At 37.2% G+C, this 20366-nt stretch overlaps 1 protein-coding gene across 2 annotated transcripts in view; it reads right to left on the reverse strand.

The window, feature by feature from the left end:
* Positions 1-957: 957 nt before the first annotated feature.
* LOC149215400 (putative protein phosphatase 2C 45) overlaps positions 958-20366 on the reverse strand; it is a 52560-nt gene continuing 33151 nt past the window's right edge. For both annotated transcript variants that reach the window (XM_089392618.1, XM_089392617.1), the window contains exons 2-8: positions 17213-17340; positions 16863-16961; positions 16562-16720; positions 2215-2301; positions 1906-1997; positions 1644-1718; positions 958-1393 (exon numbers count right to left, since the gene is read on the reverse strand). In XM_089392618.1, coding sequence (XP_089248744.1) covers positions 1250-1393; positions 1644-1718; positions 1906-1997; positions 2215-2301; positions 16562-16720; positions 16863-16961; positions 17213-17340 — 784 coding nt within the window. In that variant the 3' untranslated portion in view covers positions 958-1249. The remainder of the gene's footprint in view (positions 1394-1643; positions 1719-1905; positions 1998-2214; positions 2302-16561; positions 16721-16862; positions 16962-17212; positions 17341-20366) is intronic.

Consider the following 20366-nt stretch of genomic DNA (forward strand, 5'->3'; position numbering starts at 1 on the left):
CAAACCTTCCCCCGAGATAAATGCCTTGAGATGTCTCTGCTATGACATATTCAACTTGAATAATCATAAAGACTAGTCCCATATCACTAAAAACAACTTTGACCAAACAGAGACCGAATGAATTATAAACTGTCTTTCTTAAATAGCAAAATCCTGGCATGCAGTTCAGAGAAACAAATATCCTCCTACTTGCCCCTGAAACAACGATGTAAAAATACAAACTTACTGGCTCTTGCGTTTTCAAAACGAGAATGATTATGATCGAAACGAAACCATGAATGCATTAATACAAAAAAATGTTTTTACCGAACTTCCATTATTATCAAAAAACAATCATGTTACCCATTTGTCCGGATTAATCTCTCACTTCAAGGGGGCACCAATATTTTTCTCTAAAATGCCATGAGGCTTAAAATTACAGGAAAATTTCAAATCATTTATAAGTTCAATTACAGACAGCGCCTTTTCCCCCTTACAAACTGGGGTTAGTTCACAGCAAACTCTTTTCATTCAATCTGGCAGTAAAGAATATGCAGCCTCCAAACAAAAAATATCAGATCCGCAAAGTGAAAAAGCGGGTCACAGAAAAGTAAAAAAAAAAAAAAATTGCTAAAAATTAACTTCCAAGTGGTTGTTGCCTTTTGCAAGGGATGGTAATTACACATTACACTTGAAATACCATGCAATAATAGTGCTATCAATTACTTAGGAGTCATGAAAATAAGCATTCCTTGATTTTAGACGTAAATAAACGCCCAAGAAACCTTTGAATTTGACAATAAGAAACAAAAGGACTTCGTTTACAAAGAAATCCTTACAACTATAATTCCAAAATGAATATGATAGGTTTGCTAGCAATTCTTATAAATAAAATTCCAAAATGAATCTAAGCTCTATAGGCCAATTTATATACTGACAAAATTAAGTAGAAATCAGAACCAGCTTACCAAATCAAAATTGAGATCAATGAGAAAAATGAGATATATTACAGTATCTCCTCACAGTTAAATAGAACTGCTCAAAACCTGTACAAACACAAATAATTGCTTGGTTGCACATTAATTATTCAGTGTTGAAGTCATCAAAACCACAAAAAGATGAATGGCCCCTACTGGCACAAAAAGTCAAATTTCAATAAGCATTCCGGGCAGTTGTTGAAACATGCAGAGCTGTTGATCAGAAAACAGACACTTTAGATCAACAACTCGTGCAAAAACTATATGATGCCAAGAAGGCATCTGCAATAATATCAAGTTAAATCGTTTTTGCTATGATTAAATCGAACAACAATGCAAGTGATATTGTCAGCACTGCCTTTTGCAAAGGCAGTTTCAGTCAATTTCCTGGCAGCAGCTTCTGGATCTTCAATTGATTTAACAAGTGAAACTGCATCCTGCATGAACATATTAACTGATAGTAATGAAATACATTTTTCATAGGAAACAAACATCTGAATATCCTATGGCTTTCTGACAAAAAAGCATGGGGGGAAAGGAAACATCCATAATGAGAAGGGGCATTTCAAAAGCAGAAACACTTCAATTCATTAATGATAAATTAAACAACAGAACACAAATCAAAAGCAGAAACACTTCAATTCATTAATGATAAATTGAACAACAGAACACAAATCAAAAGCTAACCTCGTTTGAAATTACATCCCATAGGCCATCACTTGCTATAACCAGAAATTCAACATCATCTTTAATGATTTCTTCCTGCAATTTTTGGAATGGGAATTAGCAGTGTCTGCCTTTAAAAGTTGCAGCAAGGTAGACTGGAGTTGTTACCAAATGAAAATGCAACTATCCTTGATCTTTTTTTTTTCTTGACCAGCTATAAAAATTTAAGTCAAATGAAAGTTGTACCATGCTATTAATATATTGATAAAGAAATCCATTTTACCTGAATCTCAGGTTCTGCAACAACAAAGCGTTTCAGTAAACGGTTACCAAATGCACGAGATACAGCCAGCACACCTCCTACCCTCCATGTTCCTGGAAAGACAGGAACCCCAATTGCCCATATCAACTGATTTTTCCATTAAGCTCGAATCCAAATGTTGCTCTTTGTAACTCTCTTATTGCTCATGGAAATATTGTATAATTAAGTTCATTCTCCAAAAACATTATTTTCGAGTATCATCCTTAAATTAGCACGCATGCATTAGTCTTACGCATTTCAAGGTTTTATCAGAAAAATTGCAATCATTACCAGCCCACATAACATTCCCTCCAGCTTGCTCAATGCGCTGGCGTTCATCACTTCTATTTGGCTTGTGATCCTCAGAAAGAGGGATGGCTGCATTATAGTATCCAACGATATCAATGTCTAAAAAATTCACTATCTCAAACCACATATTGAACAAAAATAACTTCCAGTCCTGCTCCTCTTCCATTCATATCTTGTACCAATAGAAAAGAAATATAAACAAAAGGTATGCATTCATGATTTGTAGAATTCAAATAAACAACTTTAAACAAAAGTTTACATTATTGGCATAAAATTAAAATGTAACATATAGAGAAGGCACAGCATTAACAGACAAAGTTCAATGAGATAATTCCTAGCCCAAATATCCAATGAAGCAAAGAAACTACGTTAAAGAGAAAAACAAATGCCAAGGATGCCATCAAAAAACAGGACACATCTTTTACTAAATAATTACTAGCTATATTCATGTTGCAATGCTTGCAAAAGAAATAATGCATTGTTTATACGAGTCGAGCAATGTCCATTGCTAACAAAAAAAAATTGTATTATAAATAGTGTATATAACACTGATATTTGATCATGATCCTAATTCATTGGTTACACTCTCCAGGCTAAGATTCATATAATGTGATCAAAGTATTACACTAACATATCCTTGACATCATTTACATCATTGTTTAACCTATCAACATATGAACAACTACACTAGCATAGAACCATCTTAACTCTGGATATATTAAGCACTAACAGGGATCATAAAAAACCAACAAGCAAACCTCTTTTTGGTTAAAAAAACTGGGGTTAACATGGGTCTATGCTATTTTATTATCCATATGGTAATGAATTGAAAGCAATTAAAAAGTTGCTTGTCTTTTTATTTTCTTTTAGTCACATTACACACTGAGGTTGGCTTTTTTCATTTTAGTCTAAAGATGCACAAATACAGATATAGTATCTAAAACAAATACGACATTTTTTAGAAAATCAAGATACTACGAAAAATATGTTAGTTTTCTGATATCCAGCTACTAATTTAATAAATATTCTAAGATGAAAGAACTGAGAACTGAGCTTCCAAACACATTTACTAAATATGTTGAGTATTCTAACAGAACAATAGCAGTGGAAAATAAATAAATTGAAGACACAAACACATTCAGAAATTTAACACCAGAAATTTTACCCAGGAAACCCCAACTGGGGAAAACCTGCAAACTTGTGTGTTCTTATTATGCTCAGCAAAAATCTTCAGAAATTGATTACAAGTATGAGGGAAAACTTCCCTTCACTCTGCTAACCCACAACACAACTGGTCTGCGCACTTCTCTCCAACTCGGCCTGCTTGTGTGTGCACTGTAAGGACTCGTACAGGCCTGTACGACCCGCCAGCGCAACCAAATGTAGCCCTGGATGAAGTGTTCACTGGCTGGAAAATGTTCTGAACCTGTTCGGACTCTTTTTCTGCCCTAACTCACTGACCTGAAAACCCTAGGCGCTGAACTGAACACCCTTCTTCTTGATGAGCTGAACACACAAGTTGTCTAGTACATAATGAGCCAAGTTTGCACCCTTTTCCCACCTTCAAAGTCGAGCTGGGCCCACCATCTCCATGAATGGCTGAGATTAAATCTCAATGGATGGCTGAGAGATCATTTCACATTTTTGTTGGGTGTGGAACCTGATTATCTTCTTGACTCAGAGATCTCAGCTGCGTTGGACCCTAGTTCCTAAACGGGGCAGCAATGTCGCCTGTATGATAGTTGTCTAGGGGTCCAAGGGAGGGTGATGACTACTTTTAATGACCCCCCCCCCCCCCCCCAACTGGCTTAGCGGGGGTTCAGGGACAATGCCCCCGAAGCTAAAAATAGATGAAAATTTGCCTTGTAAAATATTGTAACTTCATAGTTAATCTGGGAGATTCATTAGGCAATTGATCTGATGGCAGAAGTTAAGTTAATTTAGGGTTTTTTGCCCCAGAAGGAAACCCTCTGTTTATATGAGGTAATTGTATTGCGGCTATGTATTATTGTTCTGAGCGAGAAAGAGAGGAGATTGTGTGAGAGCGAAGAGGAAATTACAACGGATCTGTTGTAAGTTTTATCTCTTCATTTTATCAGATAATATAAAAGGAAACACTGGTTGTTTCTCCATGGACGTATAGCCCAAATTGGGTAACCCACATATATTTGTCTCTCTCTTGTTTTATGTGTTTTTCTATGTGTATCTGCAATATTTTGTGTATTTCATTGCTCCATTGATTGATTTAAAACAATTTTGACTAATTTTCTAAGTCCCACTTGTGGATCCCTCTGCCAAATCTAGTACACCTCTAAATTTTGTTGAACCTTTCCTCTAACTCCAATTTAACACTCCCTCTTAAAGAGGAATGTATTTTATACTACACCCATTTTATCTCTGAAGTAGAAAAATTTGCCCCTTGCCTATGCCTTGGTCAGAATATTAGTGGTTTGCTCCCTTGTAGGCACGTACTGGAGTCTGACTATACTTCTCTAAACACAATCTCTGATATGGTAGTATTGGATCTCGATGTGCTTGGAGCAGTCATGAAACAATGGATTTTCAAAGAGTTTGATGCAACTCTCATTATCACAATTTATGATTGTGGGCTCCAACTTCTGACCGAACAACCCAACAAGTAGCTTCCTCAATCATATGGCCTTGTAAGTTGCCAGGCTAGCAACCATGTACTCAGCCTTAGTTGAGCTTATACTATATAGTACCATTGAACTCTACTTCCTGCTAAAGTAAGAAACAACCGTTGATCCAAAACTAAAGGTACAACCTGAAGTGCTCTCACTGTCTGTTGAACCGCCTGTTCAATCTGCATTTGTGAAGCCCTAAAGCCTCACACCATCAACCTGCCTGTACAACAACCCATAATTTGGTGTGCCCTTGAGATACCTCAACACATGCATGGCAACAACCCAATACACTTTGGTCGACTCAACCGTGCACTGGCTCAATTGGTTGACTACAAAGTAATTATCTAGTCGTCTGTTCACCAGATACATCAACAACCCTATGAGTTGCTTGTAAAGTGTGGGACCAACTTGCGTTGCGCTAGTAACATCCACCTCCCTCTAGTTTGTGACTAGAGGTGTGGTCATGGGCCTGCACTCTTACATGTGGAACCTCTTGAGAATTTCATGCGTGTACCTACCCTACAACAAGAAGATCTCCCCATCACCCTGCCATACCCCCAGCCCAAGGAAATTGTGCATCATCCCTATATCCTTCATATCAAACTCCTTTGCAAGATCTCTCTTGCAGTCACTAATGAGCTTCTCGTCCCCTATTAGTATCAAATTGTCAACATACAACACAAGAATGAGAGGTTGCCCCCAACCACAATATAATACAAGTTAGGGTCAGTTTTACTCTTAGTTAAGCCCAATCCTAAAAGGTAGTTGTCTATCGGAGCATACTATGCTCTCAGTGCTTGCTTGAGCCTCTAAAGAGCTCTCTTCAGCCTGCAAACATGTGTGTCTCTACTGAAAGTCTCAAACCCCTCAAGCTGCTCAACATATATCACTTCCTCAACAACTTTGTTAAGGCAGTCAGTCTTCGCGTCCTTCCACCTCATCTACGCTACAATCACCAAAATGGTCCTAATGGATGAATATTGAACCACTGGTGCGATCATCTCATCATAGTCTATCCCTTCAACCTAAGAGAAACCTTTGGACACGAATCTTATACACCCAATGCGAACCAACCAATGACTTGCCAATTGGTCTTGGCACAATCTCCTAGACATCATTATGCATGATAGAGGAATACTCCTCCACCATGGCATCTCACCATCCCTGCTACGAAGTTGCCTCCTTATAGCAAGAAGGCTTTGAGTCTATCACCTCAGTCGTAGGTGCCATTTACCCCGTATATCTTTGTGGTTGTTTACTTTGTTTGAATGTGGAGTTGGGGGCTCCAGCTCTCTCCTCAGCCTCCCTAATCAATTGATCTACCCACCTAGCTCGTCCTCTCTCTACACTCGAAGTCACTGGTTGAGTGGGCCCCTCTAGCTCTACGCTCTCCCCCTGTTCGTGCACTTTCTCCTCATCTGTGTGTTGGTCAACCCGCCTAATAACTAGTTGTGATGAAGTTTGAGGAGCTAGTTGAGCCTCCTGCATGGGAGCCTATTGCTCCTCCCATGTTGCACCCTCCTCAAGCTCCAAGGACTTCCTAAGAACTCTTTCCTCCTCAAACCTCACATCAAGCCTGATCAATGTCTTCCTGAGTGCAGAATATACACCATGTACACCTTAGACATCTTGTTGTAGCCCACAAAAATGCCCTTCACTGTTGTGGGCTCCAGCTTCTTCTAGTTATTAGAAGACACATGACAATAAACAAGGTTGCCAAAGATCTAGAAGTGAGACATGCCAGGTTTCTTGCCTATGAAAGCCTCCTCTGGTGTGACTATGTCGAGCACCCTATGTGGACTCCTATTCTGCAAAAAGACTACAGTGTTGCATGCCTCTGCCCAAAGAAGCATTAATAACCCCGGTAATGCAACATGGCCCTAGCCACTCCAACAATGCTTTGGTTCTTGCACTCACACCCCATTCTGTTTATAGCAATGAGGTGTGGTGAGCTCTCTCCTGATGCCCTCCTTGGCACACAAGTCCCTGAAGATGTTGGGGATGTACTCTCCACCATTGCCCAACTTCAGCGCCTTGATCTTCCTACCACAATGGTTTTCCACGAAGGCTTTGGACTCCACAAATTTCGAGAAGACCTCATCTTTCTTCTTCATGAAGAAGATCCAAGTCTTTCTTGAGTGGTCATCAATGAAGGTGACATAGTATCTGTATCCATAGTATTCAAAACCGGAACAAGTGACCAAAGCGGTCCACCTATCAACCCGGGTTTCAAACCAGAACCAGTCAAACCAGGACAGGTAAGATCTCAATGAACTGGTCTTTAAAAAAAACATGAAATAATTAATTTTTAATGAAAAAAAACTATTTTTAAGATTTAAAACCATGATTCCAAACCAATAGAGACAAAATATGCAAAGTTTGCTCATCTATATACCATATAAAGGTGAATATATCAAAATGGCACCGAGTGCAATACATATCAACAACAAAATACACAATCAATGAGGCTCTAAATGGCCTTTAGAGTCCAAAAAAATGCTACAAGCTATGGGGCCACTAGCCTACTACAAGTCTACATATCAGTGATCAACATGATCACTGCTCATCATGATCAAACTCATCACCACTACTAGACATGGGATCATCAACATGAGCTATATAAACATCATTTGGCTCAGAGTCTGAGGACTCCTCAAACTCCTCTGTAATCTCAATACAAATCATTGATCAACATGATCACTCATAAAACTCATCATTGATTCAGCACCATTAGAAATGGGATCATCAACAAGAGCTACATAAACATCATCTAGCTCAAAGTCTTCAGACTTGGATTGCTCAACCTTATAATATGGTAGAAATTGAAAAAGTTTAACATGCCTAACCAATGATTTTGGTTTGAGTGAAGGGTTCATCTCCTCAACCTTATAATATGGTAGAAAAATCTTAGCATGCCTCACCAATTATTTTCCTTCTAGTGAAGGGTGCATTTTTGTTAAATCCATGGTAGAGGAGTTCAACAATCAATACCACCAACATCAACAAAGTTCAACAATCAATGCCACCAACATCAAGGTACTTAAAGGGCTTCATGCTCTTAATCAAATGCCAATCTCATACCCTCGTGCATGCTTTTAAAGGCTTGGAGGGGTTGTTTTTGGATGGAAACAGGCCCTGGGTTCCCTAAAAACTACTTCAAAAAGCACAAAACCGCCTTTTGTGGGGTCTGTGGCCAACCTGGAAATAAATAGGTCAATTTATGGGAAAATTAGCTAGTTCGATCATATATCAGTCGGTTAGGCCCAAAAAACCTAGCTCGTAAGGTTCAAAACCGATTTTCTATCGATTGGATGGCCCGACCTAATGAACCAGCCAATTTGATTGGTTTACGTTTCGAACCAACAAGTTTTGAATACTATGTCTGTATCCCATAAGGGATGGAGAAGAAAATGGTCCATAGACATCCGAATGTACCAACTCCAAAATGCTCTTGGCCCTGTTATATCTGCTGGAGAAGGACATCTTAGCATACTTTCCAACTATGCAGCCCTTGCACACATCATTGCAGCAGCCCCATGACAATCTCTCTCAAGATCTTCAGCACTCCATGGTGTAAGTGACCCATACGCCTATGCAATAGGTCCCCTAGGTCACGGCTCTACTTACTAACTCCTTTAATGCTCAAGGTTGTGGCTCTCAAACTAAAGCTTGTAGAGATTCTTCACTCTAACTCCAATCTACTTAGCTGCTTCAGAGTTGAAAGGCTAGATTAGGCCTTTCCTCTACTGAAGATAACCTCATAACCCTTGTTCTCCCAGGTTGAGACTAAAACAAGGTTTTTCTTCAATAGATGACATCTCTAACGTAGAGAGGATTCTTGGACTCCCTCTCAAACTTGACGATACCCACACCCTGTGTTAGGTACCTGCCATCATCTCCCATCTCTACGTGAAATTGCATGTCCTTCTCTATCAATTGGCTGAAATATCCCCTGTTCCTAGTCATATGATAGGATGCTCCATTGTTAATATACCACACGCTACTAGCCACTAAGCTTTCCATGCAAGCTATGAGCGAGAACTTCCTCTAAAAATGATAAGTGAACTCCTCCGCCTCTGATGCTGCCATATGGCGTCCTTCTTGGACCTTCTTCCGACCCATTCTTCTTGTTGGACACTTGGTGGAAAAATGTCGAAAATAATGACAAGAGAAGCACTTTATTTTGTTGAGATCTTTCTTCTTCTTGCCTCTTGAACTAGGCTTGGCCCCTCCTGCATTTTTCTTGCCCCCTTTGGAAGCAAGGGCAAGGTTTTCCTCTTCCTTAGTCTCTACATGGGACCCAGATTTGCCCTGCTTCCGGATCTCCTCTTGTACGCAATCATTCCATAGTCGCTCTCAATCTGGAAGCTTCACCAGTTGCCCACAACAGGGAAATATGTGGCTGGGAAGACTCGAACCTGGCAGGAGAATTGACAGCAACCTGCTTTCACCAACCAGGTAAAACGTTGTAGATGGGGTCTTAGCTACTTTCAACACCTCCAACTTGTAAAACAATCCAAAAATGACTCAAGACATCAGTACTTTGTGATGAAATTCTCCATCTCTTGCACTACTCTATGAGCTCCTGTATCCATGACGACCTCAAAATGGACATCACAAGGAGTCCAACAAATGTGACTAAATAGAATCTCTAGTGTCCACAACCAACCTTGTAGCTCTACAAATTGATGAATTGACAATAATGAACCGTATGAGAAGGCTCAACATTGTCTATTGCATTGGCAAGAATTGGGGTGATAAAATCTGTGTTTTTCTCCAGAAACAATCCGTAGTTAAACATGCCACTGATAGATGAAGAGTCATTGATGTTCCCTAATGGCATGTGTACGTGATGTCTACCCGCCCATCGCATACATTAATCACTCTTGAGCTCATCCAAGAGGATTGTATGGGCTCCAAACCAGTGTTATTAAAACCGGTGGAACTGTCCAGTCTGAACATTTTGGGGGTCAAAGTTCAAAACAGTCTAGCTCAAGGTTTGGAATCAGAAATGGCAGGTTTGGTACAGAGCAGCCAAAGACTCATCCAAAGCCTTTTTCTTTTGGCCTCGAATATTAGGAGTATTCTCACTCCTTCCGTCCAGGATCGTGTAGCCAGATTCCCAGATAGCTCCAGAAGACTTGAACAATGACCCAGCACCCCATCGCCCTTCTCGCCATTGGTTATTAGACTCTAGCATTCTTGACATCATGGACCACATGTTCAGCCCTCCCTATGGCCTCTTCATCTGGCTGTTGATACAGTTTTATACATGTTCATGCTTATGAGGAAGTCCTACTGTTTGTATTTTTCATTACTTCATTTTGCATACATATATATTTTTTGTATCAGATTTAGCTTTTCTAGGAGTGCCATTTGCACTCCCACATTGTACTGTCACTAGATGCATCCTCTAGTCCCATTGACCTGCTTTTGTGGTCAATTGTTGGACATTAATAAAATCTTATCTTATCACCGAATAGGCCGGTTTTGTCCTGAACCAGTAAGTTTGATACAATGTAACCAAGAACGTTCCAGATGCAATTTAACAAAAAAAAAAACAAGAAATTTTGAGCGGGGCAGCGTAATATTCAAGCCCATGGCTCCTACTATTGTTATTCATCCCATAGTTTCAAAGACCAAAACCGAGTTTTGAACCAAAACTAGGTCAAATCAGACTGAACCGGATTCAATGAATCAGATATGCAAAAAAATACATAAAATAATTATTGTTTAGAAAATCTTCGGCAAAATCACATAACCAATCTTTTGTCGACGCGTTTCGAACCAACCAGTGTGGTTCATCGTCAGGACAAGTTGAAGAACCAATCTAGCTTAGCGTGATTAAATAGAGTGTGCAGAGACTCCAACAACTATAATGCTAACGGCTAATTTTGACCTAGTGATCCTGGTCAAACCACTAAATTAGTTAACTAATATTTCTCGAAAAAGCTAAATTAGGTAAATAAAGGAATTCCTTTGTCAATTAAAAATAAATAGGTAAATTATTATTATTATCCCAAATATTAAGAGAAAACATAGTATAATATTAATATTTTAATAAATTATATCTCATAATATATATTAATTAATCTATATTTAATTATTATTCCAATATAAAATACAAGTAAAGGTAATCAATTACTATTATTTTTAGAATATAGTTATACTAGGTAATTGTGTAATAATTAACTAATGGTCCTTGGTAAGTTTGATCTTGTTCTTTAGAATATATCATATTTATTATTTAAATGTAATGGTCCATTAAAATGATAAGTTATATAAAAAATATCTGTTTATTAAATAATCTATATCTACTAATAATTAATAATACCAAACAAATTGTTAAACCATTATTATTCCTAGAATTTAGTTACATTAGGTAAATCCATAATCTAGGGTTGTTAAAGCTAGGTCTATTAATAATAGTATAACTAATATCATAACTAATCCTTTAAACCTAATGGTCAAATAATCAATATTAGATCAATATTTATTTATTCCAATAAAATATTAAAGGTAACTAAGACCTTAGGTAAATATATTATTACTTACAAGATGAATATCATAATTTAGGGTTGATATACCATAATTTATCCTTTAAACTTAATGGTCAAATTTCTAATAATAATCAATATTTATTCAATATTTATTTATTCCAAAAATATTAAAGTTAACTATGCCATTATTATTTACCTATTAATAATAATTTACCTATTTATTTTAATTGACAAAATAATGAAATTATGGAAAAAATCAAATCTAATTATAATATGCCCAAGTCTAAATTCCTTAAAAATAATTATTTTTTAATGAAAACAAATATTTTAAGATTTCAAACCATAATTCCAAACCATTAGAGAGAAAATATGCAAATTTTGCTCATCTATATACCACGTAAAGGTGAATATACCAAAATGGCACATAGTGCAATCAATGTTATCAGAACCGGTGATCAAACAAGAAAACCCTTTGAACCAAGATCCAATCGGAACTGGTAAAAAAACCAAACCAAAAAAGTGGTCGACCAAAAACACATAACATATTTCAATTTTAAAGAAAAACATATATATTCATGTGTGCCCATATGAATCCAAACCATGTATACACAAATAAGCAGTTCTCATTTATATAGTATGTAAAAGTGCACATAGCCAAAATAGCATAGAGTACAATCCATCTCTGAACTGAAAATACATCAACAAACAAGCTCTATATGGCCTCTAGCATTCAAAAAATTCATGCTACAACAAATACTATATATCATCAAAATCATTGCCTATATTGAGATATCACCCTCTAAGCATTAAGATAAGGTAGAAAAATCATAGCATGTCAAGTCAAGATCTTGTTCGAGTGATGGGTACATTTTTAGTAAGCCCGTGATAAAGGAAAGTGTGATAACCAATGCCACTAACATCAAGGTACACAGAGGGCTTGGTGTTCTTGATTAAATGTTAGTTCCAAACCCTCATACATGACAAAATCCAATGGAAACGTTGCAATCCCCCCAATCCTAAAATCCTAAAGAAACTATTAAGTTTGTTGGATTTTGAGTGAGATCTAAAATTCTACTTTCTCCATATGAAATCCAATTGTTTAAAATGTAGCGAGCAATGTCTTCTGGCTTGGGCCTTAGCCAGTGAAGACCTCGAATTGTCGTCATGAGTTAGACTTCAGTTAGGATGAGTTATTTCTAGTTTACTGAAATACCCATCAAGATAGCATGCACAGAGTTGGGGCTTCAATTAAATAGACGTCTTCATCAATTTCACTACAGAACGAAGTGGTAGTTAGCAATTAAGTTAGAGCGAGTTAGTCTCCAATGTTGATTGGGGAGAGAACAAGTTAAGAGCTCCAGTGTTGATTGGAGAAAGGACAAGAAGCACTCTTAGTTAACTCATCAATCAAAACTCAAGTTCTAAATTCGAACTGGGAATCCTTGCATGTTTGAATTGGGCCTATAAAGGCGGGGGCGGGGGCACAAGGAAATTCATTGTTTTTGTGCACAAAGGTTTGTGTGACAAGACAAAGCTCACAAGTTTGTGAGAGAGCCTTGATTGTGGAGAGTGCGGGAATTGTGTCCTAAGAAATAGGAGGCACAAGTGTGCAAGGATTTAGGAGTTGGTTGTGCACAGAAAAGGGTAGATGGATCCTACGAAATAGGAGCAGGAAGTGCGCAAGGAAATAGGGATTTTCCCTATAAAATAGGAGTTGATTTGTGCTAGAGAATAGGGGTTCAGGTGTGCTAGGAAACAGGGACCTAGTGCACAAGGATTAAGGAGCCTCTAATGCGCAAAGATCATGCAGAAGAGAGCAGGTTTTGCAAAACAAGTCAAGGAGGTAGCAGAGGAACGATTGTGTTCTAGAGGGTTGAGATTTGTGTGAAAAGCATAACGCTTTTTCAAAGAGACAAATTGCTTTGTAATAGATCCAATTGCTCAATAACAATCAACAAAATAGCCAGGTTTTCCTTGTTGGGTTTCCTGAGAAAATAAGTGTGTCGATTTGTGCATGTGTTTTTATCTTCGTGTTTTTATTTCGCAGCTTATGAATTGTTAAGAGACTTTGTATCTTGGTGAAAGTAAACTAGATTTCAGTTTTTAGATATTCATCTACGTAGTTGTGAAGTTTCATGGAAATTTAACACCAATGAGGTTGGAACCACTCTCAAACATCCTGAATCATTTCATGGTAATGTTAAAATTTAAGTAAACTTTTGCTTTAAAAATTTACTTGAATTTAAGGTTGCCCCAATCAAAAATTCTTGTTTATTTTTTAATATGTGTTTGGCACATCTTTGGTAAAATTGTATGGAACCAGTTGATTCAGTGAAAAAGGTCAGTTCGGTACTGAACCATCCATTTCCAGTTCCAAAGCTCAAACCAGACCAGTTTGAAGTCCCAACCGGCTGATCCAGTCGGTTCCACCGATTATGATAACACTATTTGATATGTCAAGTGACGTAGGTTGGTAGTAGAGTAGATAAAGAGGCAACTACAGAGAAACAGTCAGTTGCACATAAATTTACACAAGTTACATTCTATAGCACATCTTAATAACATGTTGGGAAATGCATCTCACGACAATCCCAATGTTTTCTTTAAATGTTATTTTTCTTAGATCGGTCAATTTAGATATTATACTACACTAGAGATCCATAATATCTAAAGCAATCTAACAGCAACTTGGAGTGGTTGTTGTGACCAGAGTATTCAAAACTGAGTGGGTCGAACCACTAACCAGTGAAACCGGTCAATTCATTAGCCTTAGTGACTAACAGGCCAAAAAAGTTGATTCATGCCCTTGCATAGCTCGGTTGCATGAAACTAATCATAAATTGGTCTGTTTATGACGGAGCCATCCAATTTGGCCATAAACCAATCAGTTCTGTCATAAATTGATCAGTGCATTACCAGCGTAGTTTAGGGAGTCTGGCACCATCGATGGCAGTTTTTCAAGTGGTTTTGGAGGAAACCTGGGGGTTTTCCTTCCAAAACATCCCTCCTTGGCCATAAAACCAACCCTCCCTCTCCTAAACCCTAAACCTAAACAAAAAACTAACTCAACCCTAGCAATGCTAGCAATCAATGGTAATGTTAAATTCTTAAAGTAAAAGTTACTTAATTTTTTAACATTACCACAAAATGACTCTGGATGTTTGAGTGGTTTTGACTTCATTGGATTTCATATGGAGAAACTAGAATTTTAAATCTCACTCAAAATCCAGCAGACTTAATGGTTTTCAGGATTTCAAGATTTGGGGGATTGCGATGTTTCCATTTCATTTTGTCATGCATGGGGGCATGAGATTGGCATTTGATCAAGAGCATGAAGCCCTTTAAGTACCATGATGTTGGTGGTGGCATTGATTGTTGAACTTCATTGATGTTGGTGGTATTGATTGTTGGACTCGTCTACCATGGCCTTAACAAAAATGTACCCTTCACTCAAAGGAAAATAATTTGTTAGGCATGCTAACCGTTTTCTACCATATTATAAGATTGAAGAGATGAACCTTTCACTCAAACCAAAAGCATTGGTTAGGCATGTAAAACTTTTTCAATTTCTACCATATTGTAAGGTTGAGCAATCGAAGTCTTGCTAAGCTTTTCCTACCATATTATAAGATTGAAGACATGAACCTTTCGCTCAAACCAAAATTATTGGTTAGGAATGTAAAACTTTTTCAATTTCTACCATATTGTAAGGTTGAGCAATCGAAGTTTGAAGACTTTGAGCTAGATGATGTTTATGTAGCTCTTTTTGATGATCCCATTTCTAGTAGTGTTGAATCAATGATGAGTTTTATGAGTGATCGTTTTGATAAGTGAGTTGCAGTTTAATGTCTAGTTTTGTTGTTGCTACTACTAGGAGTCTGAGGGGTCCTCTAACTCTGAGACAGATGATGTTTATATAGTTTTTGTTGATGATCCCATGTCTAGTAGTGGTGATGAGTTTGATCATGATGAGGAGTGATCATGTTGATCACTGATATGTAGACTTGTAGTAGGCCAATGGCCCCATAGCTTGTAGCATTGTTTTTGGACTCTAGAGGCCATTTAGAGTCTCATTGATTATGTATTTTGTTGCTGATATGTATTGCACTCGGTGCCATTTTGATATATTCACTTTTACATGGTATATAGATGAGCAAACTTTGCATATTTTGTTTCTATTGGTTTGGAATCATGGTTTTAAATCTTAAAAATAGTTTTTCTTCATTAAAAATTAATTATTTCATGCATTTTTTAAAGACCGGTTCATTGAGATCTGACCAGTTCGGTTATTCCAATTCTGGTTCAAAAACCAGTTTGATAGGTTCCGGTTTTAAATACTATGGCAGACAGGTCTTAGCTACTTGTGACAATGTCCCAAGTTCAAACCCTAAGTGAGCATGGCAGAAATGTTCCTCCCCTGTGTGGGTTCTGCCAGATGTGGCTATCAATTATATAGAATTATGCTGGCATAGCCTTTGGACAGATTATCATATGGCCCTGGCAAGGTATCAACAAACAACACTATCTTTCACTTAAGTGTGTAAGGGTGGATCAAGCTTATTTACAGGTTTACCATCCGTAAAGAGACAGGTTCCCACTTAAGAAATAGATCTGCCTCTTCCATGAGCAGTGTAAAGAGCCTTGTAGTCAGCGGAAAAGCACCATTAGCAAGAATTGAGCCAACTTCAATTGCAATTTAAACAGTAAGAAAACATGCGCATCTCCAAAGAATAAATATCATTGGAAAAACAGGCAGAGGCAGGTCTGTATAGTTATAATGCTATTTGTTTGTTAGCAGGCATCCAAATTAAGTTTATCATGACAGATCGTGCAAGCAATCAATGTGAACTTACAATGACAATGAACAGCTTCCATATAAAATGTTCTTAAGTCAAACAGACTAACTACAAGTGTCATCCAAATCGCACATTTTGATCTTGGTCTGAACAAGAAAAGAGCTTGATCCGGTAGCACACTTTTCAGTACAATAAAATACATCTCTATGGCTAAATATGACTGCAATTTCAATGACTTTGTGTATTTTTTTGGTAAAAGAATGGCTCTAAATAGTTATAGGAAAAGCAAAACCTAACTGCCTGTACCATGTTTATATAAGGTGGGGTTGCAGTGAAATTAAGTTATTAACACCACAACACCATACAGGCAATGTGGCAGTCCCAGTACCTTCGCCAGCTTTTAAAATCACTGCTCGTGAGTCTCCCACATTAGCAACATACAAGCGATCCCCTACTAACACTGCAGTTGAAGCTGTTGAACCATCATCTCTGTAAATACTAGTTTCAGCCTTTAAGAATTCAGAATCAGTTTGCTGATAGGTTTCAGCTGCAATTTTAGACAAAATGAATCCATTACCAACTGAAACTTGACACATCTAAACTGCATTCTTTCTGAAATACTAAGTTGTAAGAAACCATTTGCAAATGAACGCACTTATAGCTATCTGGTGTCAGAAATCTGCACGCACATAAAGCCAGCTTGGTGTCTGTTGCAAATTGGGGATGATTTATCAAATTCTCAAAAAGGTGTTGCTTCAAATATTCAGCAGCACGAGAACCACCGTGGCCTACAAAAAAAAAATCATCAGGAAGATATTAGGAAAATATGAATGTAATTGCAACCAAACATATACCGATGCGACATATTGAGCATTCTATAGTATAAATGGGTTTTCTGATTAAAAATGAGCATTTACAATTTAAGAACTGGATACAAATTTCTTTCATTAAACCCACTAACAACTCTGTAAAGGAGTGCACCATATCTATGAGGCCACTCAGAACAACAAGGTATAAAGTGCAGGAAGAAGATAATTACCATCAAAAACACCAAATAAGCCAACCATCTGATCATGAACCTTTGATATCTTTGCATCATAAAAGTCCTCCATTGTTGCTCTCTTTCCTTGAAAGCTGGAATATCCAAAGGTAACTCGCCTATCTTCACTGTAGGTTTGCAACCCACAAAGATTTTAGATGAGCAGCATATGCAGCAGTCAACTTCCCACATCAACTGGTGTGAAAGACTAAATGAAAAAAAAGAATATTCAAGATGCAACCAAAACATACAAGAGAAAAACTAAACAGTAACGCCATTATCTAAGACACAGATAACAATATCACCATTAACTAAGACATAGGTAAGCATGACATATAACATTGTATTGAAAAATTTTCAATAGACCCTTATATATAGGTGAGACATGTCAAAGATGGGCCATTTATATCAGTGACGATGAATTGATAGATATGATAACTATCACCTTGCCCAAGGTTCACAAAAGTTTTGGACATATTCAGTAAATTAGAAATCAAAAACAAGCCAACCAAAGTGGAAACTGTATGCATTCTACAGCTATTGAGGAATTTAAAATCTAAATCAGATTGCTGATCCTGATATGACTACAATATGGAATCAAGAATGGTTCTATGCAAGGGATTTGTATATCTGAGGTAAGATGTGGATTTATGGGAGAATTATGTCTTGAAAGTTGAAACTTAAATCCAGGCTCCAGCCATGTAAAAGAGGAAGTTAGTTTGATATGGTCCCTAAATCCATTGGGTTCATATACTCCTAAAGATGGTTATAAAGCTTTAGCTACATAGGGTGATATAGAGTTTCAGAGGTGGTGGTGAAAGAAAGCTTGGAGGTTTGAATGTCCATATAAATCTCATATAATTATGTGGTTACTTGTCAATAACAAAGTGTTAACTTGGGACAATTTTTGGAAAAAAACACTCAGTCCTGGATGGTGTATTTCATACAGAGAAACTGAAGAGACAAATTTTCATCTTATTATGTCCTGTGCCTTTTCCAAACAGGTCTGGAAGGAAGTTGAAGGCTTATCTGGTTTGAAGGATGTCTGGAATAGGGATTCAACTGAGGCAGCTTGAAAAAGGTTGACATGAAATGAAATTTTCAACACTTGTAGGGAATTTTCAGTGATCACTGCCTGGGTTATCTGCATAGCAAGGAACGCTAGCATCTTTGATAACAGGACTGCTTCTCCCCTCCAGTGTACTGTTAAGGGGCTAAGTATTCTTTCAAGATTCAATCAGGTAAGAGTTGCTAGGTCTTGCAGAAAATATTGACAAGATGGGTGTGTAAGAATATCTCGATGGAACCTCTGACAGGTGGTGCTGTTGGTACTCTTTCTAAAGGAAGGACTCTCACACTACAAGTTTCAAAGCAGGTATAGGTCAGCAGTCGAACAACCATGTGGAGTTAATGGCTCCTAAACTGACTCACACTAATTGCAGAATATGGTGTATCCAGACTACAAAGTTTGGGAGATTCTTTACTTGTCATTAAGAGGACAAAGATGGAAAATGTGCTGAATAACTTTACATTTCAACCTTTGGTGGATCAAATCGGGAGCACACTGGCAAGTTTTAATTATCACTCATTTCATCATATTTATCAAGAAAGAAATCAGACTAATGATATTCTTTCAAAAGCTGGGATTCAGTCAGACATAGTGGAATGGATCATTTAGGAGGAGCTCAGTTGACATATCTCTTAATATGTTCACCTTCCTTTCTTTCAACCCTTGCTTTTTAGTTCAATTTACTAGTGAGCTATGCTCAGCTTTGCTTTGAAATGATATCATGGTTTCTATGCATAAAAGGACTGTCCTGACTTTTTGAATGTATCTAAGGACCTCAACATCTGAATCTTATGCTGCTTTTGAAGAAAGCCATGTATAGATAGGTTTTTTTATATGGCTTGAGCAAAACTGTATTTTGAAGAAATAGGGCTGGGGTTTTTTAATGGGAAAAGCTTTATCTTCAAATGATGACCTGTTAAAGGCTCTTTGAATGCTATAAGAATCTGTAATATGCAATTTTATCCTATTTCACCTGTTAAAGGCTCTTTAAATGCTATAAGCATCTGTAATATGCAATTTTATCCTATTTGGAATAAAGTTACGGATTTTTTTTCCATGGAAACAAAAGTGGAAACTATATACATTATTCATCACCTAAAGGCATCACTTTATCCTAAAATTACATTCATTTTTAGCCAGATATTTACATAATGACTATTGAATTTAATATATTAATAATAATTCAGTAAACTACATTATTTTGCTAGAGCATTGTTATTGCACTTACTCCTCACATAAACATCAATGACTTGTAAACTAGATAATACATCCGTAGCTTGGATCCTCTACCCGATTTATAAATGCGTTAAAACTTAAAAAATATAAATTTATTGGGATATCTATTTATCTGGGAATCTACCATTATTACCAGTGTCTGCGAAAAAGATGGACCCTTGTAAGATGACCCGAACTATATGTAGCTTAGTGTTTTATTTTCATGTATTGGTAGTGGGACTCTTATTTGGAGGGACATCATAAAAGTCTGGGCTTCCTCTTCAATTTACAATTTTCATATTTTATATTGCAGCAGACAGTTTACATGAATACACATTCTGAATTGTTTGCTGCAAATTTCCAATGCTTAATATAGTTCATAGTTTTAAAAACCGGAACCAGGTTTTGAACCAGCCCACCTATCTAACCAGGTTTCAAACCGGAACTGGAACAAACTGGAATTGAAAAAATACTTAAAATAATAATTTTTAAAATTCCAAACCATTAGAGACAAAACATACAAAATTTCCTCCTCTATATACTATGTACGAGTCAATATATCAAAATGGCACCAAGTGCTATACATATCAACAACAAAATACATAATCAATGAGGCTCTAAATGGCTTCTAGAGTCCAAAAATGATGCTACAAGCTACTGGGCCACTAGCCTACTACAAATCAGTGAATCACTGATCAACATGATCACTCATCAAACTTATCACTGATCAACATGATCACTCATCAAACTTATCATTGATTCACCACCACTACTAGAAATGGGATCATCAACGAGAGCTACATAAACATCATCTGACTCAAAGTCTTCAAACTCAAATTCCTCAACCTTGTAATATGGTTGAAATTGAAA

Source organism: Pinus tabuliformis, chromosome 1_1, assembly GCF_031772625.1.
Source record: "Pinus tabuliformis cultivar Carrire ecotype Pingquan chromosome 1_1, CPIR1, whole genome shotgun sequence".
NCBI classification, from domain to species: domain Eukaryota; kingdom Viridiplantae; phylum Streptophyta; class Pinopsida; order Pinales; family Pinaceae; genus Pinus; species Pinus tabuliformis.